Source organism: Papaver somniferum, chromosome 6 (assembly GCF_003573695.1).
Source record: "Papaver somniferum cultivar HN1 chromosome 6, ASM357369v1, whole genome shotgun sequence".
NCBI classification, from domain to species: Eukaryota; Viridiplantae; Streptophyta; class Magnoliopsida; order Ranunculales; family Papaveraceae; genus Papaver; species Papaver somniferum.
In genome coordinates, this window is record NC_039363.1 from 97,578,619 (window position 1) to 97,604,303 (window position 25,685).

At 36.7% G+C, this 25,685-nt stretch overlaps 1 protein-coding gene and 1 pseudogene across 1 annotated transcript; both read right to left on the reverse strand.

Moving 5' to 3' along the window:
• Positions 1-1,896: 1,896 nt before the first annotated feature.
• LOC113292123 lies at positions 1,897-1,996 on the reverse strand (annotated as a pseudogene).
• A 13,176-nt stretch (positions 1,997-15,172) lies between these two features.
• Positions 15,173-19,301, reverse strand: LOC113288521 (nucleobase-ascorbate transporter 7-like). Its single transcript, XM_026537590.1, has 13 exons — positions 18,773-19,301; positions 18,472-18,569; positions 18,104-18,381; positions 17,941-18,016; positions 17,709-17,768; positions 17,403-17,587; positions 16,981-17,077; positions 16,609-16,695; positions 16,453-16,511; positions 16,183-16,274; positions 15,982-16,059; positions 15,728-15,888; positions 15,173-15,613 (listed from the first exon to the last, which is right to left on the reverse strand). Exons 1-13 carry the CDS (start codon positions 18,867-18,869, stop codon positions 15,395-15,397), a joined length of 1,587 nt encoding a protein of 528 aa, XP_026393375.1. The 5' UTR covers positions 18,870-19,301; the 3' UTR covers positions 15,173-15,394.
• Between the last annotated feature and the right edge of the window lie 6,384 nt (positions 19,302-25,685).

Below are 25,685 nucleotides of genomic sequence, written 5' to 3' on the forward strand. Positions count from 1 at the left end.
TAGTTTTAAGACTTTTGATGCTTCATACTTGGTATTTACAATTACTACTTTTGAAAATCTACTTGTTGCAATATTTTAGAATCAAATTAAACGAGAAGATTGCATAAATATAAGTATTGGTTTAATCACTTTGAACTTGGAAAATAGTGGAATCTTAGCCTCAGTGTTTCTTTTAGTATTGATATCATCTTTGATTGAGTTTGCTATAATTTTTAGTGACTTTTCTATTTTAATATTAAAATTTAAGTCTAATTAATATCCTTCACAAGTCTGAGAATCGAACCACTTTTACCACTATCTACAAATCACATCAATTTTGGCTCCGCCAACGCAGACTTGTTTTTAGGGTTTTAGATTTATTTTTTTTTATTATTATTTTTGTCCTTTTTTTTATGTTTTTGGGTATTTATCTTGTGTCTACAGGTTCTGGATCATAAAAAAAATTGATCCAAGGAGTTTGGTGATTTCATAAATACTTGGAGCTAAAGATAAAGAAAAAAGAACAGAAAAGAAGACAATTTTATTTAAAAAAAAAACTGTATTAGGGTTTATTATTTTTGTAATTTTTCTTTATTATTTTGGACTTTTGGACTTCTGGACTTTGAGACATTATTTTTTTTACTACCCCACGGAAGGGTACTTTAAATATAAATTGTTTGCAGAGAAGGAGGACAATTACGATATTGTCTTTGAACCTTGGGTTCGTACACTAGACATCGGAGTCAGTGGCCCGAGTTGACTACAACCGATTCATCCCCCGTCTGGAACGGGAGGTAAGATTCTAAACACTCGCGAATCCCCTGTCAGCGAGTTACTGGACTCCTTCGTATGCATATATGTTGAGGAATGAATACAGACATTTATTTTTTAGTAAAGGGCAAGGCCTGGTCATACAAGATAAGGGTTCGGATTTCATCACCGTTCTCTTCTTGCCCGCTTTAGGAACACGTAACCTACGCGAACCTAAGCCTAAAATTTTGACTAGAACGATACCGATAGGGTAACGAGCTTAACAGGAAAGTCATTCGAAAAATATTGGTTACTCTTTTAAGCATACTTCGAAGTTCTTGACGGTTTCTGTAAGTTGAATGCGTGACTGCGCCGCCTTTTAATACCGGTGAGGCCTTAGGTATCAAAGCTCCACCGAGCTTCCCTCGCCTCTATTCAACTTACGTTAACTCGGATTGATTCCAGACGGGTTTGCTTAAATTATAACGAATTCCCGTTCGAAGGATTAGAAGCTGGTATAGAAACAATCTAAGTGGAGCCATCATGCTTTTTGTTTGCTAGAAATCAATAGGTTTGATTTGGTTGAGTCGGCCTTGATCTGTGTTTGCTTACCCTTCCAATTTAGAAAATTCTATTGTATGCCTGAACGTAAAAGAGACGCACTAGGTAGATTTGTTAAAGAGAAACCTAGTAGTTCGAAGCGTCTCGATTACCTTAATCTAGAAAGTCCGACTTTTGAAGAGTCTGTTTTTAAACGTCCTTTGACTGAGGAGAGAATCCCAGTTGTTCCGATAGCGCCAGAAATGGCAACTTTGAAAGCTTTGTTGAATCCAACTAAGACTACTCTTCCTTCGTGTATTAAGTTAGCTGAAACGGAGGCACCCTATGAACTGAAACCTGGGATCTTACAGATGCTCCCAATCTTTTTAGGGTAAGAAAATGAAAACCTTTATTACCATGTTAGGGATTTTGAGGAAATTTGTAGTACTCTAAGAATTAGAGGCTTAGATGATGATGCTTTGAAACTTAGGTTATTCCCATTTTCCCTGAAAGATAAGGCCAAGTCGTGGCTGTATAGTTTGGACTCCGAGTCAATTGAGACATATGAACAACTTACATCTTCCTTTTTCAATAAGTTTTTCCCTAGGAACAGAACATCGTCTATTAGGACGCAAATATGCACATTTTCACAACAAGAGGGAGAATCTTTATATAGGTATTTGGAAAGGTTCAATGATTTATTATCCCAGTGTCCTCATCATGGTTTAGAAAAGGTTAGGCTAGTTCAGATCCTTTATGAGGGTTTAGATTACTCCACAACGACCATGCTTGAGTCTCTATGCACTGGTGGATTTGAAAACCAAATTTTTGATGCGGCGATGGAATTTTTTAATGAAATCATCGAAAAAAATTAGCAATGGGACAATAGTAAGGCACCCCAGAAAACAATTCTTTTAAGTAGAGGAAACGTTAATAGGGTAGAAGGAGGCTATGAATCAGATGCCAAAATTGCTACTATAACAAAAAGGTTAGAAGCTTTAGAAGTGGGCCAGACTAGTGGTAGAGTGGAGCCTTTTTGGGAAGGCCAAAATATTGAATAGCAGGCCAATGCTCTTTATAATAACACTATATTTGATAACCGTCAAAAGATTGACCCATATTCAGAAACCTATAATCCTGGTTGGAGAAACCATCCGAACCTTTCGTGGTCTAAGGGCCAAAGTCAAGGTCAGTTTAGTAAGTCTAATGCTCCCCCAGGTTTTGGATATACTAAGAATCCTTAAGGACTAGCTCAGTTTCAGAATCAGTCAGATAAGAAAATCCTAAGTTTAGAGGAATCTCTGTCCTTGTTAACTCAGCAAACTGCAAAATTCCAGTTATCCGTAGAACAAAGTCTACAAGCTAGCAACAGGATGGGACAAGAAAATAGTCAGGCTATTTCCGAGTTAAAAACCCAGGTCGGTCTGATAAGTGATTATTTGAGAGAAAAAGGTAAGTTTCCTAGTCAAACACAACCCAACCCTAGAGGAGTTCATGAATTAGGTGCAAAACCATCGAATCAATTGAATGTTGTTAGAACCCTTAGAAGTGGTAGAGTTGTAGACAATAAGGTAACCATACCCGATAGTGAACATACTGTAGTTCACCCCTCAGGATCTCACCTCTCAGGACCAGTATCTGAAGAGACTGATAAAGTTTCTGATGATGTGAATTCGGTTCCTGAAAGGTCTGATTTTAGGCCTAGAGCCCCATTTCCTCAGCTATTAGTACCAACAAAGAAGGAATCGAACTTTAATGACATAGTGGAGGTTTTTAAGCAAGTTACCATAAACCTTCCCTTATTAGATGCAATTAGGAAAATTCCTGCTTATGCCAAGTTCCTTAAGGATATGTGTACGCAAAAGCGAAAACTTAGCGTCCATAAGAAAGCCTTTTTAGCTAGTCACGTAAGTTCAATCATTCAGAACACCACAACTCCAAAGTACAAAGACCCAGGTTCTCCTACCATTGCTTGCACAATAGGTAACTTCCGGGTAGAAAAATCTTTACTTGACTTAGGAGCCAGTGTGAACTTACTGCTATTCCATGTATACTTACAGCTAGGACTTGGTGAAATGAAACCTACTCAGATGACACTGCAGTTAGCTGATAGGTCTGTTAAAATCCCTCGAGGTGTTATCAAGGATGTTCCTATTGAGGTCGAAAAGTTTATTTATAGAGTGGATTTCGTGGTCCTAGATACCCAACCTGTCCCTGACCCAGAGAACCAGATACCTGTGATTTTAGATCGCCCATTTTTAGCTACGTCTAATGCGATCATTAGCTGTCGAAATGGTGTGATGAGTTTATCTTTTGGTATATGACTACGGATATGAACATTTTTAATGTCAGTAAGCAACCTAATGAGCTAGATGACACATGTGTTGAGGAGGTGAACATGATAGAAGCCTTAGTTCAGGAGTCATTACCAAACATCTTGTCTGAAGAACCATTAGAAAGTTGTCTATCCCATTTTGGTTTAGATTTTGACGACGATAGCACTATTGAACAGGTGAATGCTCTATTAGATTCTACCCCTGTGTTAGACACTGATAGATGGAAATCTAGGTTCGAACCGTTACCAGTTTCTGAGACTACCCTAATTTCTTCTTTATAAGAGCCCCAAAAGTTGGACCTTAAACCACTACCCGATACTCTAAAGTATGTGTTTTAGGCCCATCTGAGACTTTACCTGTGATTGTAGCTTCCGATTTGGATAGTGATCAGGAAAGTAGGCTAGTAAATGTACTTCAAGACAATAAGGAAGCTTTAGGGTGGACTATAGCAGACATTGAGGTAAGGGGTGGTCCATTTCATTTAGGGTTAGTCCTACTGTGTGTATGCATCAGATTCATTTAGAGGAAGACTCCAAACCTTCTAGGGAGATGCAACGTCGACTGAACCCTAACATGAAAGAGGTAGTTCGAAAAGAGGTGCTTAAGTTGTTAGATGCGGGTATTATTTACCCAATTTCAGACAGTAAGTGGGTCAGCCCTGTTCAGGTTGTCCCCAAGAAATCAGGTATCACTGTAGTCCAGAATGATAATAATGAATTAATCCCAACCCGAGTGACCACGGGATGGCTGTGTGTATTGACTATAGGAAATTGTCACAAGGAAGGATCACTTTCCCCTTCCTTTTATCGACCAAATGCTAGAGCGATTAGCTGGACATAGTCACTATTGCTTCTTAGATGGCTACTCCGGTTATAATCAGATCGTTATTGCCCCAGAAGACCAAGAGAAAACCACTTTTACCTGTCCCTTTGGTACCTTTGCGTATAGACGCATGCCTTTCGGGCTATGTAATGCCCCTGCAACTTTTCAGCGTTGTATGATGACATATTTTCTGATATGGTAGAACGGTTCTTAGAGGTCTTTATGGATGATTTTTCATGGTTCATCTTTCGAAGTTTGCATCATTTGACATTAGTGTTGACTAGGTGTAAGGAAAAAAATTTAGTGCTTAATTGGGAAAAATGCCATTTCATGGTTAAATCAGGAATTGTGTTAGGGCACATCGTCTCTTCAAAGGGTATAGAGGTAGACAAAGCCAAAGTTGACCTTATTAAGACTTTACAGGTCCCAAAAACCGTAAAAGATATTAGGTCATTCCTAGGGCATGCAGGTTTTTACCGTCGATTCATTAAGGATTTTAGCTTGATTTCTAGACCTCTTTGCAATTTGCTTGCAAAAGATGTTAAGTTTGTCTTTGATGATGCTTGTTTAGAGGCTTTTGAGAAGCTTAAAACTTTACTCACTACTGCCCCGATAGTCCAGGCACCTAACTGGAACCTACCCTTTGAGATTATGTGTGATTCTTCAGATTATGCTATAGGCGTCGTTTTAGGACAACGAGAAAACAAATTACTTCATGTGATTTATTATGCTAGCAAAACTCTGAATGATGCCCAAATGAACTACACAACTACCGAGAAGGAACTTTTAGCCATCGTGTTTGCCTTGGATAAGTTTAGGTCCTACCTATTAGGTTCTAAGATCATAATCTATACAGATCATGCTGCTTTGAAATACCTTTTATCTAAGAAGGATACCAAACCTAGATTGATTAGATGGATCCTATTGTTACAGGAATTTTCCCCAGACATTAGAGACAAAAAGGGTGCAGAAAATGTAGTAGCAGACCACTTGTCTAGGCTAGTTGTTAGTTCCCCTAGTGATTCCCTTCCTATAAGGGATAGCTTTCCTGATGAACAATTGTTCTCTGTTTCCCAATCACCTTGGTATGCAAATATAGTGAATTATCTTGTTACTGGTCGAACCCCTCAACATTGGGGTAAGCAAGATCGTTCTAGGTTTTTAGCCGAGGTTAAGCATTTCTTTTGGGACGATCCTTATCTGTTTAAGTATTGTCCGGACCAGATTATTAGGAGATGTGTATCTGAGAGTGACCAGTCTAGTATTATCTCCTTTTGTCATGAACATGCATGTGGGGGTCATTTTAGTGCTAAGAAGACTGCTGCTAAGATTTTGCAGTGTGGATTTTACTGGCCTTCGTTGTTTAAAGATTCCCATAGTCATTGTGTTTCTTGTGAGCGTTGCCAGAAGTTAGGAACCATTTCCCGTAGAAATATGATGCCTTTGAACCCTATTTTAGTGATTGAGGTCTTTGATGTGTGGGGAATTGATTTTATGGGTCAATTTCCTATTTCTTTTGGTTATCTTTACATACTTGTCGCTGTAGACTATGTGTCTAAGTGGGTTGAGGCGGTTCCGTGTAAAACGAATGACCACAGGGTCGTAGTCCAGTTTTTGAAAGAGAATATACTTACACGTTTTGGTACGCCGCGGTCTATAATTAGTGATGGAGGTTCACACTTATGTAATAGACCGTTTACTCTTTTAATGAAACAATACGGTATTACCCATAAAGTAGCAACCCCATATCACCCTCAGACTAGTGGTCAGGTAGAGGTTTCCAATAGGGAAATTAAACGTATTCTGGAGAAAACAGTTAATCCAAATAGGAAAAACTGGTCGTCGAGGCTTACTGATGCCTTATGGGCTTACCTTACTGCGTTTAAGACACCCATTGGAATGTCACCTTATCGTTTAGTGTTTGGAAAGGCATGTCACCTTCCTGTTGAGTTAGAGCATCGAGCCTATTGGGCTATTAAGAACTTAAACTTTTCACTTGACAAGGCAGGAGCTCAAAGAAAGCTCCATCTCAATGAGTTGGACGAGATTCGTAGAGATGCATACGATAGTGCTAAGGAGTATCAGAACAAAATGAAACTTGTGCATGATAGGAATATTTTAAGAAAGTCATTTTCTCCAGGTCAAAAAGTTCTTCTGTATGACACTCGTTTGCATCTATTCCCCGGGAAGTTGCGCTCTCGGTGGACCGGTCCTTTTGTGGTCAGTACTGTTTTTCCTCATGACGCTGTTGAGATTGAGACATTAGATGGTAGTAGTTCTTCGAAGGTTAACGGTCAGCAATTGAAGCCCTTTTTAAAGCCTTTTCCTACAGGTGATGTTGAGGAGGTCCCTCTGGAGGACCCTGTTTACCTTGATTGACCATCGAGGCGATTTTGTATGTTGTATAATATTTTTGTAGGTTTTTGGTTACACTTCACCCAGGTACTATCTTTCCGACTTCTCTCTTTACTATTTCCTCATGTTACTTATATTTTTGGTATTGTTCTTTGATTAGAAACATTGAGGACAATGTTAGATTTAAGTTTGAGGGTGGGGTAGAACTTTTTGTTACCTTTTCGTTGCAATAAATAAACTCCAGAGCCTAGAAATTTATCCCTATTAAGGATGGCACTAACCAATCTAAGTGGATGGAAGCATTATGGTTTTAGGAGTTGAGGAACCAATCTGACTAGATTGCAACATCTAAAGAGTCTATTCATAAAAGCACAGAGCTCAGGTGTTAGAAATAACATGATAGTTTCACCATATCTCGTTGAGTCCTTTTCACTTCTGTTTTTATTGTTTTGTTTTTAAACTATGTTTCTCTAAGTGATTAGGTGGGGCTCACGATTCAAGTTGTTACCAATGCTAGGGTGAATTAGAGTGATTGAGATTAAAAAAAAAAAAAAAAAAAAGAAAAAAAAAACCCAGACCAACTGGAATAAATTCAATAAATTCGACCACTGGAACCCTTGTATATACCAGTTGTGTTGACCTAGAGTTAGGATTATCGACCACTGGTACCCTTGTATATGCCAGTGTGTTGATATTATTCAGACCGGTATCTCAATCCATTAGGATAGGTTCATTTTGGCGGATGCCTTCAGACAGATATGAGAAACACCGTTCACCTAGTAAACATCAAAACCATCTATGTTTTTCTATATCCATCTTCTTGATCTATCCATGTGATTAGTTTTGACTCCGGATATTGATGTCCATAGTGCGACTATCTGAGTAGAGCTCTGTCACTTCATATGAATTTTAGTATGCTTGAGTGCGAACTCGTGTACAACAATTGGAATTTCGCATCAGGGTACTTCCTCCTGTAGTCAATAAGTATGCCAACCAAGGAGATTCTTTAGTGCCTTCCAAGGTTCTGTGTAGATAGATAGGGTCTGGAGTATAAAGGTTTTGTGAGTATACCTCTGGTAAGCCCTCCGGAGACAACACTCCGCCACTAGGAACACCTAGGGGTTTAAAGGCTTATTGTATACGCTAAATGCAGTCGACGATGCCTGCGACATTGAGTTAGGATTTTATTTCTATTTTATTTTTGCTCGAGGACTAGCGAATAATAGGTTTGGGGGTATTTGATAGACACATTTTTGTGTCCGATTTGTCTCGATTCTATATATTGTTAGGGCCCATTTTTGTACTTATTATGGTGTTTTATTTATTTGTAGGTATTTTTGGTAATAAACATTTTTGGAAAAAATTGGCTCGAAAATTTGTCGGAAAGCACCCGGAGGACATTTGCTATTCGGACTCTCACTTTGGATAAGGGGTAACCTAATTACTAAGGGGAATCCTATTTTCAGGCAGCTGCTAATCGCACCCCTACCCTGGATAAGGGGCAACCATCTTCAACATTTCAAAAACCAGGTTTTGGCGGGAAAATAGGTGCAGTGAAGAACATATTTCAGGGTTCCTGATTTGGAGGAGTTTGAGGTCGATTAAACCTCTGATTTTCATAGGATAGACTCCTTATGGGTCTAGGAATCTGATATGGGTGTTTAAATCGATTAGACTGGGCTCAATTGACGGATTTTTATCACAACAGAAAATATGGAAAGTCACGTGTGTGACCTGTTTCAGGGAATTTTAGAGAGATTAAAGTGCTGTAAACCTTCCCAAAGATTTGTATCTATCAAAGGAAGAGTTTAGAATAAAAAGGAAAGCTCAGAAACGCGTAGAAATTCTAAAACAAGAAATTGCCGCAACTTTGCCGTGAAGAGAAGGAAAGAGATTTTGGAAGATTTGGGAGAGATTTAATCGGTATTTTTGATATAAATAGATGTCTTGGGTCATATAGAAGAGGTGTCGAGAGTTTGGGAACCTAAGGAGAGCCAGAGAAGAAGAAATCAGAGCTTTACCAAACTCTGTTTCTGCTGCTGCTGCTGCTGAAGAGGAAGAACACGAAGAACATTGACGCACGGGAAACAATCGCAAAACAGTGTCGGTTTTTAACAGCTGAAGAACATCAAGCTGTGCAGGACAATCGTATTCTAGGGTCTTAAAATCAGCGACAAAGCAACAGTACTTACAACAGTTTTCTGTAACAGTTCCATTGTAGCAGCTGTTTTGCAACACCAATACACTGTTGCAAACAGTCTGTGTTATTACTTTTCACTCTTTTAATCATCTTTTGAGCAACAAACACATATTTTGAGATCATGATTAATATGAGGAGCTAAACCCCATTGTTGAAGCGATAAAGGAAGCTATTTTTCCAACAAAAAGTGGTATATTCTATTTTATCTTTTTATTTGCAATAATTATATGATTATTTGCCTTGAACTATTATTGAATATGATTTTTATTTGAGTGATTGTGATCTATTTTGATGGAGTATGCTTAGTTTTAAGACTTTTGATGCTTCATACTTGGTATTTACAATTACTACTTTTGAAAATCTACTTGTTGCAATATTTTAGAATTACATTAAACGAGAAGATTGCATAAATATAAGTATTGGTTTAATCACTTTGAACTTGGAAAATAGTGGAATCTTAGCCTCAGTGTTTCTTTTATTGTTGATATCATCTTTGATTGAGTTTTCTATAATTTTAGTGAGTTTTCTATTTTAATATTAGAATTCAAGTCTAATTAATATCCTTCACAAGTCTGAGAATCGAACCCTTTTTACCACTATCTACAAATTACATCAACTAGCAAGCCTTATAGATTTAACAAATGCTGGTTTTCTGATAATTCTTGTGCTGATCTTATCAAAAATAATTGGAAAACTAATGAAAATGTTCCTTTGCTTTTAAACTTACTAGATCTCTTAAAAATGTTAAGTATATCTTAAATGATTGGAACCATAATAAATTTGGTACCTTTCATACCCAAATTAGAGATATCCAGTTTGAAATAAGAAATCTTTCCCAATCGACCAGTAATGGGGACAACAATAGTAGACTGAAATACTTGGAGGCCAATTTAGATTACTCTTATCAAGTTAAACATGACTATTACTTGCAAAGATCTAAGGAGAATTTTATTACCTTTGATGATAGAAACACCAAATACTTGCATGATAAGGTTAAATATCGGAAAAGAAGAACTCAGATTGAAACCCTTCAGTCTAACACTGGTATTTGGATTGCTGATAGGAAGTGTATTTCCAATGAACTTAGAATGCATTTTTCCAGTATTAGTAAAACTACTAATCCTCCAGATGGTGATGATTTTCTTTGCGATATTGTGCCTTGCATTACTCATGATGACAATGATATGCTTATTAGTGTGACTACTAGTGAGGAAATTAAAAATACCCTGTTTCGGATGCAGCCTTGGACTTCTCCTGGCCCAGATGGTTATCCACCTGGGTTTTATTAAAAAATGTGGTTTGTAGTTGGAGAAGACACTGTAAAGATGGTTCAAGCTTTCTTTCACTCTAAACATATTTTAAAACAGCTAAACCATAGTTTCATAAGTCTAATTCCCAAAACTAATACTCCAAAACATCCTCAGAATTTTAGGCCAATTAGTTTAAGTAATGTAGCTTATAAACTTATTAGTAAGTTTTTAGCTAGTAGACTTAAGAAGGTGATGGATAAATTAATAAGTCCCTACCAAGATGCTTTTCTCAAATCTAGGAAAATTACTGATAATATAATTATTTCCCATGAGTTAGTTCATACCATGAGGAATTGTAAAGCAACAAAAGGTCTTATGGATGTCAAATTAGTTATGTCAAAAGCTTTTGACAGGATTGAGTGGAAATTTTTGATAGTTATTCTTAGGAAACTTGGCTTTCATGATGATTGGTGCACTATGATTATGGATTGTATTTCAATTGTCTCTGCTTTTGTTCTTTTTAATGGTTTACAAGGTGAGGTGTTCTACCCTACAAGGGGTCTCAGACAGGGAGATCCCTTATCTCCCTATCTTTTCATTATTGTGATGGATTGTTTTTCAAGATTAATAATCAAAGCTGAAAATGATAGAATGTTGCAGGGTATAAAAGTTACTAATTCTATCCCCTCTGTCAGTCATCTATTTTTCGCAGATGACTGTCTTATCTTTGTTAAGGCAACTACGCAAGAAGCTAGGCAGTTGGACAACATTATAAGGAACTTCAGTAAGTATAGTGGGCAGTCCATTAACTATGATAAATCAGGTATGGATTTCTCCCCTAAGATGAATGGTAATGTTAAAAGGCAAATAAGTAACATTCTCAACATTAAGACCCTTGGCTTCAAGGATAAATATATAGGAGTTCCAATCCTGATCCAGCAAAACAAAATGGAAATCTTTAAGCATTTACCTGATAGTTTTATGGATAGATTAACCACTTGGAAAGGTAAGAACATGAACCGGCCAACTTGAACTGTTATGGTCCAGTCCGTGTTAGGTACACTAGCTTCCCACCACTTAGCTGTCTTTCCAATGCGTAAAAAACTTACTGATAAGCTAGATGGAATCCAAAGAAATTTTTGGTAGAACAAAAATCAAGGGGGTAAAGGTTGGTTTCCAAAAAAAATGGGATATTGTAGCTAAACCTAAAGCTTTAGGGGGTCTCAATATCAAAAAAACGGCTGAGCTAAATAGTATTCTCCTTGCAAAACTTGCATGGAGAATTCTTACTGAAAAAGATGTTGAATGTGTAAAAATTTTGAGCTCCAAATATTTCCCAAACAGTAATCTTCTTCATTCCTACAATACTGATGGTAGTTGGGTTTGGAAGGGTATATGCAGAGGCATTGATATCATTAAACAGTATTACTGCTGGGAAGTAGGTGATGGGAAAAATATTTCCATTTGGAAAGACATTTTGGTTCCAACTATATCTGGAACCCTCCCCTCTAGGTTTATGTCTAGCAACATGGAAACTGTGGATCAGCTTATGGTTCCTAATAGTAACACTTGGAATATTGATCTGTTAAATGTGTTATTTGATAGTAATGTTGTTAATGAGATCTGTAAAACAAGAATTCCTTTAAATGGTGCAGATAGGTTAATTTGGAAACCAGCTGACAATGGTTTATTCTCTATTAAAACTGCTTATAGAGTTGTTGATGAAGTAACTAATGTTACTCCCTCCTCTGATCCTCCTCTAAATTTTCCTTGGAAGCTGTTCTGGAAACTTGACCTGCCTCAAATAATTTTGCACTTTCTTTGGAAATGTGTTCATATGTGTCTACCTGTTAGGGATAGAATAGCTAGACATATGCACAATCTGGATACCATTTGTCCTCTTTGCCATAGGGAAGTGGAATCTATGAATCACTTGTTCCTAGATTGTCATGTGACTAAGTTGATCTGGAATGCTATGGAGATTCCTAATCTTGATACAACTATAGGTCAAGATATGACAGATTGGATTACTAGCTGGGTTACTATTAATAATGGTAATAATGTCCCTCATGTCCATAATAATCTTGTTAGCTTTGTTTATGTCCTGTGGCATGTTTGGAAAATGAGATGTGTTGTAGTTTTTGATAATGTACAGATTCAGGTAAATGCTACAGTTCAACAGATCAATAAGTCTATTCTTAAATGGAATGAACACTTGGCTAAGGTAAAAGCTAATAAGATTCAAGTGCAGAGTGGAAGAATAGCAGTACAATGGACTCCTCCAGCTGAAGGATTTCATAAAATAAATTTTGATGCCTCTTTTTGCAAAGAAACAAAATGTATGGGATCTGGACTAATCATGGTAAATGATGCAGGTGTTTTCAAAGGAGCTTGGTGCATCCCAGCAGTAGCAGAGGATGCAAAACAGGCAGAGGCATTGGCTTTACTTGAAGCAATTCAAATAGCAAGAAGGGTTGGACTGTCTAAGGTTCATCTGGAAGGAGATTGTGCCAATGTTATCAATGCAATTAATGGAAGTATAAGAGATGTTAAATGGAAAAACAATACAATAATTAGAGACTGTGTTGAGTTATTAAAAGTTTTCAATAAATGGGTAATCAGCTATGTACCCAGAGGAACAAATTGTGATGCAGATTTACTATCAAAAGATGCAATTAGCATGACATCCATTTCTTGTTGGTCTAATGAAGCCCCTATGTGGCTTGATTCTCTTATTAAGGAGAAACTATATGTACAAGAAGTTTAAAAATTTAATAAATTTCCTTTCCTATTAAAAAAAAAAAAATTATGTGATTGATGCATGATTGATCTAATTTTTGATTTTTAAGATGAAATCGTGAATGTGTAGTTGATTTTTGATCTAAAGTATTTTTGGCAACATTGTTAAAGATAATTGATTTAGGAAATAAAAAATCATTTTCCATTAGAAGATCTCATGGAGCCATAAAATATTTTCCACGTTTTCTATTATATCACGTCAAATAAATTTTCTTTAGAAAAACAAACGATTTTTTTAATGGAAAATTAAACCATCGTTATCCGAGTCAAGAAGATTTTTCAAGATCTAGTCATCTTATATTTAGAAAAATAATATTTTATTAGTTTAAATTCAACATTTTTTTATTAAAATAAATAAATGGTGGGCCAGAATTAACCAGAAGCTAGAATCAACCAGAAGTTAGAATCAACGTGAAGCTCCGGTGAATGAAAACACTTTAAAAAATATTGTTATTATATAGAGAATATGTGCAGAATCTTTGTATATATTAGCATCAGCTATTGCATATGTGCATTTATAAACGGTGTGCTTCATCACTTGCACACTTACATATACTATGTTATTACTGCGAGTGCCTTTGTATGGAAACCAACTTCTTCTGAAACAATCCATCTTTGTAGTCGTGCTACACGGTTCATAATATAGTCCCACACAGGTGGGTACAATTTGAGGAATCATGTATTTGATAGTATCTTGTTATAGGGGCGGCATGGTTTATTGGAGGGGCTTCAGTGTGATAATAGTGTTCCTCTAGTTGGTTAGGAGGTGTCCAAATGGTTTTGTAAATTATCTAGATTACCCTCCCCATATTTTAACCTAAATCAAAGCTAAATTGAAAATCTGTTTTCTTTCTTCTTCTCTTCTCCTCCCATCAACCGTAACCTCCATTAAAACTCAAAATTTCATCGTCTTCGATTAATCAGCGATTCGAAAATAAATCAAGTATAATGACTTATACGAGGTATGTTATGAAAACCCCAGTTAGGATTTAGTTTATTTTGTTCAATTTAAGTTTAATTTCTATCAGAAATTAGGGTTTAGGTGAAAATTGAAATTCAAATTTCTGGGTTTATGTGAGTTACGGTTGATTTTAACTCTGTTACGAACCGTAACTGGAGAATTTGATGTTGTTACGGTTGGTAATAGTTGAATTACCAACCGTATGTTCTTATATCTGAGAATCTTCTTCAGTTACGGTTGGTAACCATTTTTATTTACCAATCGTAACTCAGTTACGATTGGTATCGAGCATTTGGTTACCAACCGTAACTGAGTTACGGTTCGTATCGAGCATTTAGTTACCAATCGTAACTGGTTTTACAATTGGGTTTTCCCCAAATTTAACCAGTTACGGTTGGTAGTTCATCTTTTTACGAACCGTAATTATGAATTACGGTTGGTTATGAGCAAAATGCCAACCGTAATTAGCTCTGAAAATGTAAGAAATTGATTTTTTTTTACGTATTTGAGCAACAAAAAGCTAGTTGGGACTAATTTAGAAGTATACCTGGTCATTTTCAGGCACTGGGTTTTCACTTTGTTGGTTAATTTCTTCAATTGATTGAGATTGACCTTCACCTTGGGTTAAAGCTTCTCTATCATCTCCAAATTTTTTTTTAAACTCTAAAATCTGATTTTGTTTTGATTTTGAGTTAATATAAGTGAAATTAATCATTAACATTAAACTTGATTATCATCACTAAACTAGATTATCAATTATGAGGGTTAATTTGTCATTTTCAGTTTTTTGATAAGGGAAACCTTGAACGATCATGTAATGATCCTTTTTGTCCTATTAGAATACCGCCCCTCTAATAAACCATGCCGCCTCTATAACGGGTTACATTTGATAAGTTAAAATCACAGTGCATATCGCCAATTGGCTATGAATTGTATGCCCAACCTAGTAGCTCTATATGAGCTATCAGCCATGCCTAAAACTTTAAAGCATAGCAGAAAGCTGCAACTGCAGTTCTGCCATGGGTGCTTGGAAGTCTCTCTCGGGCCTCTGCATTCATATCCAATTGGTTTTTTTTTATCAGCACTCTGCACGACTACTTTGCAGATTACCACTGGTAGAAGACATTTATATTATCAATCAGGTATTGAAAGTTTGTTATAACACTAGCATACAGCAAAAAAAAAAAAATCAAACAAGGTTTTGATTCTTATATGCCAAATCATTTAACAAACTGCTGACGCCTTTTAGAATGCCCTGACAGAGATTGTCCAAAGTCCAAAAACTCCTCACTATATAGATTGGTATTTCAATATGAACAATATATAGAGCTACACAATATGGTATTAGGCGAATGGATGAGCAATTAACCGAGGCAGTTGGATGAAAATGGAAGTATTACGGCTAAAATGATGGGAAATGTTTGCCGAGATTGTAAGGAAGTGAATAAAATTCCTCGCTTCTGGTATCTCTTTCATAATATCTGAACTTATCCCACCAGACCAAACCACAATCTCTGCGCACTGCACTGTCCTTGCGGTAGAGTGTGCAATCTAAGAAGTAGGCAGTTATGGCGGCTACCGTTGCATGGGATGAGAAGATCACATTCAGGATAACATTGAACTACAAAACCGTATATACAAAGAACAGAATGTCAATGTACAAAAATATGTAACGAAACTAGATCAGTAAAGGGAACAGAAGTAGGATCAGCAAAAGTTTGAGTAGTACGCTTACCGAAATGGAGTTAGTGTTAACAGGACCATGACCAGTAAGCACGAGAGTTTGGTTGAAATATTGTGGCACTGAAAAGCCCATGAAGATAGAGAAGCCTAGAATGAACTTTGTCCGAAAACTATTGAGATTGCAGAACTGTAAGAATCCAATACCTGCAGAAGCTGCTTGCACCAAAAACATGATAATTGTATCAAGACAATATTTCTGTAAAGAGAAATTTGTCTAAAGACTCCAGATGTTTTATTTTGACATACCAACATAGGCGAATAAAACGCAATAGAAGGCTGCAATTATTGGCATTGGGATAGAAGCGAAGAGTGCTCCGAACTTGCCTGGTAAACAGAATAGGTGAAGGTGAACTTTTCAGTACTTCCAGCTTCATAAGCATCAGGGCAACCAAATATGATAAGGAGACTCTTTTACTACTTTGCAAGTGAAATGAGTATAAGATATACCTAATATAGAAAAGAAGAGCATAAAGCACGCAGATATCTGAACGACTCTTCGACTGCCAACTCGTGTCAATGCCAAAAGACCTGCATTTTCACTGTAAACATGACAAAAATTAGTAAAATCATCATAATGGGGAACATGAGCACTTCGTTTAAAACTTCTACCAAGCCGTTGTAAAATTTTGTATGCAAAGGCTTGTGGACCTATATGCATGGTTTGACACGATTCATTGCAATGATCAATAACTTAATTCTAAAGTTATGGTTCATTACACTGATGCTGAAGAACCAGTCAATGTGCCAAGCAACCCACTTATTAGAATCCCGATTCCCTGAAACTCATAAAAAAATAAAATAAGACGCCAATAAGCAAAATCATGGAACCTAAGGATTCTTGAAACCAGCATACAGTATGGAATGACATGGTACCTGCCAGCCAACTCCACGACTAAGAATAGAAGGTGGTATAGGTGTTGCACTCCCATATCTTGACACTGCAATAAATGTACCTGTAGACTGCACAAGAAAAAGAAAAAAATACCAAGTTATCACACGCTTTCAGCATTTTCCTTTCAGAGCCCACAAAGGAATTAAGAGATGAACAAAGTACATGAATATCTAGTATCAGATAAAGATACCAAGATTTTACCAATATCGTTTATGCATCTACATGTAGGATCCCTAGATAGTTACTTGACACAATTTATGCGTTTTTATTAATTGAAAGTGGGTAATCCTTAATTAAGTTAGCAGGCTGAGAAATAGGCTACACAAGGTACAGTGTTGCCATAATAAACACACCTCAATAAGAGCAGCAAAAGACGCGGCCATCATTGCAAAAGCTTCTCCAGCTTGAAATGTTGGCTTTCCCCATTGTAATGGTAAAGGAAATCTTATCCTGCAAAACAAAGAAAGGGTGCTATTGGATCTCTAGTAAATGCTGAAACAAAACCGTAAGTTTATAAATTTTCAGCTATTCAACTTGATAATTTCCTCAAAGAAAAAAAAAAAACTGGTAGCCGCATCTTTTGATGCATATGAACTTTTTTACACACTTCTAAAGATGGGATTTTAAGAATCTTGTTGAAACAACTGATTACGAGACTGTTAGTTACTTTTCGCATCAAACAGACCAACTTTTTACAGCCAAATCTTTTTCACACAGTAATTGAACTACTGAAGTAATAAAACAAACCATATTAAGTATGCCATTAGAAGCTCACCATGGAGTAGCGCTGAGGAGTCCTGAACCGTCAGTGCGACAAGTAAACTGCGTTGCTGGAGATGCATGCTTGTATGCACCACTTACTGTTAGAATTAATGCAAGAAGCCATATGAATGCCAGCACTATAATCACTGCAAAGCGATCGAAGATAACTCTCTTCGAGAGTAATGTACGAGGGCCATACTGCAAAAATGGAATGCAAGATTACTCCTTTGAACTTGAATTAAAATGAAGAAAGGAAAGCCAGGAACTACCTAATCCATTCATGACTCATGACCGGTACAAATAGAAGAAAACTGCTTACCTGGGAAACTAAGACCAGCAAAACCAGGGCGGGAAGCCCAAGTTCCATACATCTTGCCAACTGCAAACATCATCACAAACAATGCTCAAGATAAAGAAGTGCACATAGACAAACTTCGATAAATCACATTTTTCAAACTTAGCACTTCATTATCTTGAATGAATAGGAAAATTAGCAGATTACTTGTATTAATATTGTCAATTGAGTGCACTGGTTCGAGTTTCGTTCTTACCAGTGGGAAACCGATCGTATATAGCCCAAGACCGGCAAGTGTCACAAGCGGAACCGCTGATAGAGGACTTAAAAACCTATAGCAAAAAATAGAGATACATTATACAAATTGAAACAGTCAAGGCTCATAGCAAACCTCACCAGCACTCTAAATGAAATCTTACCTGACGACAATTCTCCAAAATCCTAAGAATCCAACAACTATCTGGAAAAATGATGCAATTATGAGGGCACCTTGTACTCCTCTCATGGTCTGAATAAATCTCTGGTGGGGATCTACAATCCCTTGATATCTAGGCGAATTGATAATGATAATCGTGGGAAGTATGTACGTGAAAGAACCCCCAATTACTGCAGGAAGACGAGTACCAAACCAAGTTTGCAGAAGTGTGTTCACTCCAGCCGCAAAGAGTAAAGTCTGTATTACAATTGCTTTCTCAAACTGCAATTGAAATTCAACCATTAGAGAGAAAACTAGAGAGATAGGCCGCAGAGATGTATATGACCAACCAATTCCAAAGAATGTACTTACATCACCACCACCCATTTGAGGGACAAGGAAGCTGGGGATGAGAACTGTAATGCCAAGCATTACTAAATAATGCTGAAATCCCAAGATTATAGCTTCCGCTGAATGACAATAAACAAAGATCAAATCAGTTCAACATTTTTTTTGACACCCATTGAAAATTTATAACATTTATCAGTGATAAGTGCCATTTTTGTATGAAATTCATCACCCTAATCAATCAATTAAGCCTCTAATGAAAATCAATTGACATGCAATGAGTAGTAAAAACAGAGGGATAAAAAACAGAGCAAGATGAACTCACGCCAACAAGGATGACTAGTGACACAATACTCAATTCCAGGCAATTGTTCCTTCACAGGGTGTGGTGAAAAATCTTCAATCTTCCCACCTCCTGTCATTTTTCTCCCAGTCTCTCTGTAAATTCCTTGCTACAGAAAGTTGGGTAGAAACAGAACAAAAGAAAAAAACAGAGAATGCAAAACTTGTGTTCTTAAGGTGAATGGTGAAGAAGAAGGAGATTGTTGAGAAATGGGTGTGATGATGTATAAAGAAAAATGAGAAAAGTAATGTGATAGATAGAAAAGAGAATACGGAAAGAAATGGTCTTTTCTGTAGGTAAGAAATTTACTGACTAGATTACAGAAAACAGAGAGAGGTGCCAGTTACAACAACCAAATGGAGAGACAGAGAGTAAAGGAAATTCAGCCAATTTCTTCTCAATGAGATTACCAACTAAAAAGAAGAGGAGAAGAAAGTGTGAGGAAATGACGTTATGATTTTGTGCAGGTAATTTCTTGCTTTTATGTTTAGACATTAAATTTGGGCAATGAAGAGACCATAGAGGTTTAAATGGATGCATCACTTAGTCAATCCAATTTACTTCTTCAGTTTTTTTGTTTATGAATTTTGGGGAAAATTTGTCAATTTGTGTTTGAAATTTTGTTTAAATTTGGAAAATTTAGGAGGTGAGTCTATTTTTATTTTTTCAAGCATTAGTGGTGGTATGCTTTAAGACTTTCAGTGACTTTGTTATTAACGAGCTTAAATTGCGTGAGTACTTGGCATGCAGGCATTCCAATTGCGTGAGTTTGCAGGTTTTGAGAGCAGCTGTTTCTTTCCTTTTGATTCGGGCGCCTACTCTTTATTTTAGTGCGCGTCTTACACACCTTGTCTATTTTTTCTGACTCATCTGGATCCGACTGGTCCGGAGTTGACTGATATTACCTGATATATCTGGATTTGACTTAATATATTTATTTTTCTGAATTAGATATGAAATCAGTAGCTTGATCCCACGAGTCAGGGACATTTTATTCCCCGACTCAAATGGATCGGAATCAGAGGTAAAGTCTGAGTCGGATCGCGAGTCATATCTGACATAAAATAAAAACAAACGGTCTGACAACTCCGAATCATGTGTCCGAGTCAGAATCATATGTCGAGTCAGCAAAAAAGAAACACACTCTTACCACTTGGACACATTAACCCTTTTAACCAGAAAATCTGTCTAATTGAACGCGGATTTACGAAGAAAATACGAACAGTCCAAAAAAAACCGTCATCTTTATAAAAAGAAATTTGCTTACTTTTCTATGTGAGAGTGTAATAGGGTTAGTAACACTATAATTAGCAGTGACAGGTAATCATGAAGGCTCGAACCTAACGATCAAAAGAAAATGCACTAAGTAGCAAATTAACCGCGAGTCGTGATGGCCATGAGCTTATAGAAAATGCACTTGATGAATTGACCCATTTTGATTTACCCACGTAAACCAATGAACTTGCCATTATATCATGGCTAAGGCTAAGTGATCCAAGTTTTTCTGAGTTGGTGGCCATCCTTGTAAACATATACTCACCAATTCCAGAAATGACAAAAGATGCGAATTAAAAAGTTGATATCTTTTGCATGAACTGTTGGATGATTCTGGACCGTTGAAACCTAACAATCAACTGGAAAAAGTTACAAAAACAAGAATGTAATGATGGGTACGCAGACACACAAATGGAGAAAAATGACAAGTTTCTAGCTCCAACCTCCACAACCAACAAAAGCACCGACTTTTTACGGAAATAGAAAACCAATTAACGGTGGAGATTAAATGTTTCAGTAACCTTTAGGGGTATGATGGTAAGTATATAATGAACTGTCGTACTCTGCAAATCTTTGTTGATGCACATGAAATATGCATACGGATGTAACCGTCGTTTTATTTATGTTGGCATAGCAAGCAAACGTCTTCCCGGAGTGACTTTAAGTTGGTCAATTATTTAACAGTGGTTCTACGCGTACCGCCTAACCAAACAACTTTAAAACAACTAAGACGCAAACCTGACCCTCTGTAAATTCGGGCCCATCCTTCGTTAATGGTTTATGGTATTTGAGAGGTAAGACTCACCAATTTCAAAAGGATTAGTTCATTCTAGAATTTGTCGGCCTCCAATAACTTTTTAGTTGAGGATACATATTTTAGGTGCAAGTTTTTCCATCTATGATTAAAGTTTTAAAGGGACAAAATTAGGAACTTCAAACATTTTCAAGAAGAACCAGGAGAATTTGGCTGACGCAACAGTATATTTGGTTGTACCCTTATATGTTAATGATATTGGCAAGTATTAGTTTGTCAATCCAATTCCATTTATCTACACACCTTTTAACTGGAAGCGATAGGTTTATTTTCGGAAATTACATAGCTTAAACAATAACCAAGGTAGTTTGACTTTAAAGCTAAAGTCTTGGTTGATCACTAATAGGTAAGGGGCTTTCTGCAAACATCTCAAGTCATCCCATCACACGACTACGTATTGATTAAGTTGGGTAGTTGTGGGGCTTGTTACCCTTAGATCATTCGGGATCAGGGTGTGACTTTTAAGTCTTTGCAAGGGATCGAGAAACCTGGAAGTATCGATCTCTGTTTTGGCAGACGAAAAACTAGTTTTATCTTCATAAAATTGGTTAAAAAGATCAAAATCAACAATTTTTGGGTGAAAAATATATATAGGTTTTGATACTGTTTAAATGGACAAAAATGTTAAAATAGTCAGGATGTAAATAGTTTCATCCTACTCATGTTCAAATATTTTTTCTTATTTTTAATTTACATCAGGATGCATCCAGTTTCATGCTCGCTATTTTTTAAGTTTAAGCCAGGATGAATCCAGTTTCATCCTTATTATCTTTTTTTTTGTCCATTTTACTCGTAATAATTTTTACTCGTCCATTAAAACCATGTTTTAAAAATATTTGAACAAATAACCCAATTTTTTTTTTTACTTTATGCTAGTTTGTAACTTTTTTTTAGAGTTTAAGTTATTATTTATTCTAAGACCATTCTCTTCCAATATAAGGAAGGCCACTCACGAACTGTCAAGTACATGTTACCACATGTTAGTGAGGATAAAACTTACGCCTTTTGACATAATTCGATATGTGAAAGTTTTGTTAGGTGGCTACAAGACGTTTGACTGGTTTATCGCATGTGTTCGTAGAAAGGAAATTTAACGATCAAGGAGTCCTTAAGAAACTTTTCCTTAGAGGTTTGACCTTAGTTGTGATCCGCTCTGAGTTTTCCATCATATAATTGTTGATTTTGATAATCCAAAATAAACCTTAGTCGTCCGGCAGGAACCCTGCTAGTGATAGTCTTCTCGACAGACCAGAGAGCAACTCTCAGCAGTGACAAAATTATGTTAAGGGATTGATATGGCATACGAAAGCGATTTAAAAACAAGGAGAGTCCACTCCTTCGAGTAACAGATAAACACTCCAGTCCAGGAGCAAATATACTCTAATCCAAGAGTATAAGAAAGCCAACGATGGTTTTTAACCAAACAACTCAATAGTTTCATTAATATGATAAATGAGCTAATCCAAGCTAAATAGAAAGTTAACAGTGCCAAGGCTATATATAGTCAGGGAACATAAAACCCTAAGTCTAGAATCTTCCTAAACTTAAGAAAGACTGGCTAATTATCCTAACAATTAAAAATATAAAATACTAAATATCTAAGATTTAGTCAAATCTTAGAAACAATTACCCAGCGCCAAATACGTCCCGTATCAGGTTTCCCTATTGCGATGAAACTCGTCTGGAGTTTATACCGAAAATGACAAATTGAAGAAAGAGTCTTGGTGTTCCCACATCCTTTAAAGCAGCTTGACCTCGTATTATGCATCGGAATCACTAAGTGCTCACAAAACGAACTAGGATTCAAGTAAGCGCTTGACTTGTGTTTCCCATATAGCTTGGTTTTTCGTCTGGGGTGTGTAAACTCCAATAACAACTTCTGAACACCAGCGTAACAACACCCATAAGAGACTGGTTGGACTTCAAATGGATCCACATAATCATAGGGAACAAAATAAGCAGCACCCACTATCATTGACTCATTATCTGAAACTAACACGCCCCCCTTGTCTGCAACACCAATCTCGACTGACTTTGGGACCAACATACAGCCAGATGAATCCTTTTTTAAATCCTTATTAACCATTGCCTCATTTTCATTGTTTATCTGCTCTTGCAAGCCCAATTTATCAATTGTTAGGCACAAAGTCTTCGACACTACGTCTCCATCTCCTTTTAAAGGTTTAAGACTTGGTATAAGAATTACTTTCTTCCCTCTCCACAAAAATTCATACGAGCCATCTTGACTTCTACGAACAGCACCAACATCATGTAACCACGGCCTCCCCAACATAATGTCGCATATATTCATGTCCACTACTTCATGAAAATTTGAGTTTGAATAATACTTACCGAATGACAATGAAAATCTACAACCACCGATACGATTAATTGTTCCTCCATCGTTAAACCACTCAATCCGATCGGCGTTAGAATACCAATCTATTTTGAGATTCAACAAACTTGCCAGACACCAAATTCTCTTCGCAACTACCATCGATTATAAATTTACATAACCTCCCATTAAATGCTCCAACAAAGTTGGGCAACTTAATATAAAGTTCTCCCATGGGCTACGTCCTGAAGTCTGAATTCAAGAGAACTCTAACTGGATTGGGTAATATCATGGACGGATAGGTAGCAGGACTGGATGAATAACGAAGTTAGTGGTTTGTATATTCCACTATCGAAAGGCAATATAAATGAAACCCAAACTTATAGTTTCTTCTTTATTCACGGAAAAGACATCCTTTCTTGCCACTTGCAAATAATAAAGCTAGGGTTTCTCAAGTATATTAATAAACAGTGGAGGGTTTAGGAAATATACTAACGAGCAAAAGAGAACAAATATAAACTCAACAAAAGGTTTAAGTTTATATATTGCCTTAACCAAATAGGACCTTCTCAGTTTTCAACACGTAACTAATCTTGATCTCCAAACCCCAAATAATCGCCAGAAGAGTTAGGAATCCTACCAAACATGTGAAGCAAGCGGTTGTGATGATGAACTCACAACCAAATAAGATGAGGAAAGCTGACCTGATGAGCTATACCTCTGAACCTTGAATCAACAGAACGATGACAAGAACAGGATCCAAGTTTCAATTGATCTTTTTTTTTTTTTTTTTTTTTTTTTTTTTTTTTTTTTTTTTTTTTTTTTTTTAAACTATCTAGATTTAATTTCACGGGAATCCTCTGTTGGAGAAAATGAGTTGTTTAATAAATGGATTTTTGGTCTTGGTGTGGTTTGATCTCATGACCTAAGGGTCTAAGGATACTCACTCATTTTTGAGTGAATGAAATGGAACCTTTAATCCCACATTGTGGAAAACTAAAGAGGTGCTCCACTATATAACCATGTGCTCATGGATATGTTGTAAAACAATGTGGGTGGAGCGAGTGGGGAGAAAAATACGTGTTTCGACCCATGCTCATGCGCGTATACCATGCACCAAGTTCCTTTTCTACTTGTATTTATTTTTGGCGATTTTTCTTTAGGAAATTAATTCCAAAAATATTTTCTTAAGAGTTTTATTTGTGGGAAATTCTTTTTACGAATTTTTCTTGTTTTTGAAGAAAACCAAAACCTAACTTGATTTGCAAGTATCTCATCCTATAAATATGACTTGAAATTCTGTTTTCAAAACACACAAGCAGAGACTATCTCTATGTCTACTTTTCTTCTTCTTCTTCTTATTTTTTGAGCGGCGTTTTACTTCCATCCATGTTGCTGAGTTCAAGAGTGGGTAACTTGCGTTGTGCTAACTCAAGTTATATTGGGCAGTCTTATCCTGGACACATCTTCGCACTTGGGGTTTAGCATTACTTCAGAGTATACCCGCGAACTAATGTGTTAAGGACATCTTGTTGAACTTGTTATTCTGCCCTCATCAATTTTTTCGTGGTAGAGTTGTTTGATACGATTCTTTATATTTATTGTTTGATACAGCTGACGTTTCTTCTATTGTTGCAAGACACCAACAATCTTAACACATTATTATTCCTTGTAACAATGAGAAAGAACGACGTTGAAAGACCACAGAAGTTTAACGGAAAGGATTTCAAGAGATGGCAATCCAAGATGCTATTTTATCTAAGCCATCATGAACTGGATTATGTACTTGTTCCACATGATGAATTGATGAATGCTGAAGGTTTAACTGAGGAGGCGATCGAGTATAACAAGAGGTGTAATTTTCTGGCGAAAAATCATATCATGAATGGTTTGGAAGATGCGATGTATTATTTTTACAATGCTAAAGAACATTCCAGTGCTTACGATTTGTGGACTGCGTTAGAAGCAAAGTATCAAGCGGAGACTGCAGGGAGCAAGAAATTTCTGGTGGCGAAGTTTATGGACTTCAAGATGACGAATGATAATCCTGTTGTTGATCAACTCCTCAAATTTCAACAGATCATTAATGAGATTCTTGCTGAAGGTATGGTCATTGATGAGACGTTTCAAGTATCTGCGATAATTGATAAGTTACCATCTTCTTGGTCTGAGTACAAGAAAAATCTAAGACATGAAACCGGCGAGATCAACATGGTTGAATTAGGAAAGAAAATTCAAGTGAAAGAGATGTTGTGCACCAAGGAAAAGAATGTGTCTTTTGCAAGGGACATGAGTAACAAAGCTCATATGACTGAACACAGATCTTCCAAAGCTGGAAAAGGTGAGAGTAACAATCGTAACTCTAAGCGTGGTCCTCCCAAGAAAGGTATGTTTCGAAAACCAGAGTCTAGCATTACTAAAATTAAGGGTGCTTGTTATGCGTATGGAGTTACTGGCCATATGGCAGTTCA

What these genes read in the sequence shown, in the direction of transcription:
- LOC113288521 (XM_026537590.1), bottom strand. Translation starts at nt 18,869, where the DNA reads ATGACAGGAGGTGGGAAGATTGAAGATTTTTCACCACACCCTGTGAAG. An exon ending in CACTAGTCATCCTTGTTGGC is followed by an intron (nt 18,570 to 18,772) that starts GTGAGTTCATCT and finishes ATTGTCATTCAG; the next exon opens with CGGAAGCTATAATCTTGGGA. An exon ending in CTCAAATGGGTGGTGGTGAT is followed by an intron (nt 18,382 to 18,471) that starts GTAAGTACATTC and finishes TTTCAATTGCAG; the next exon opens with TTTGAGAAAGCAATTGTAAT.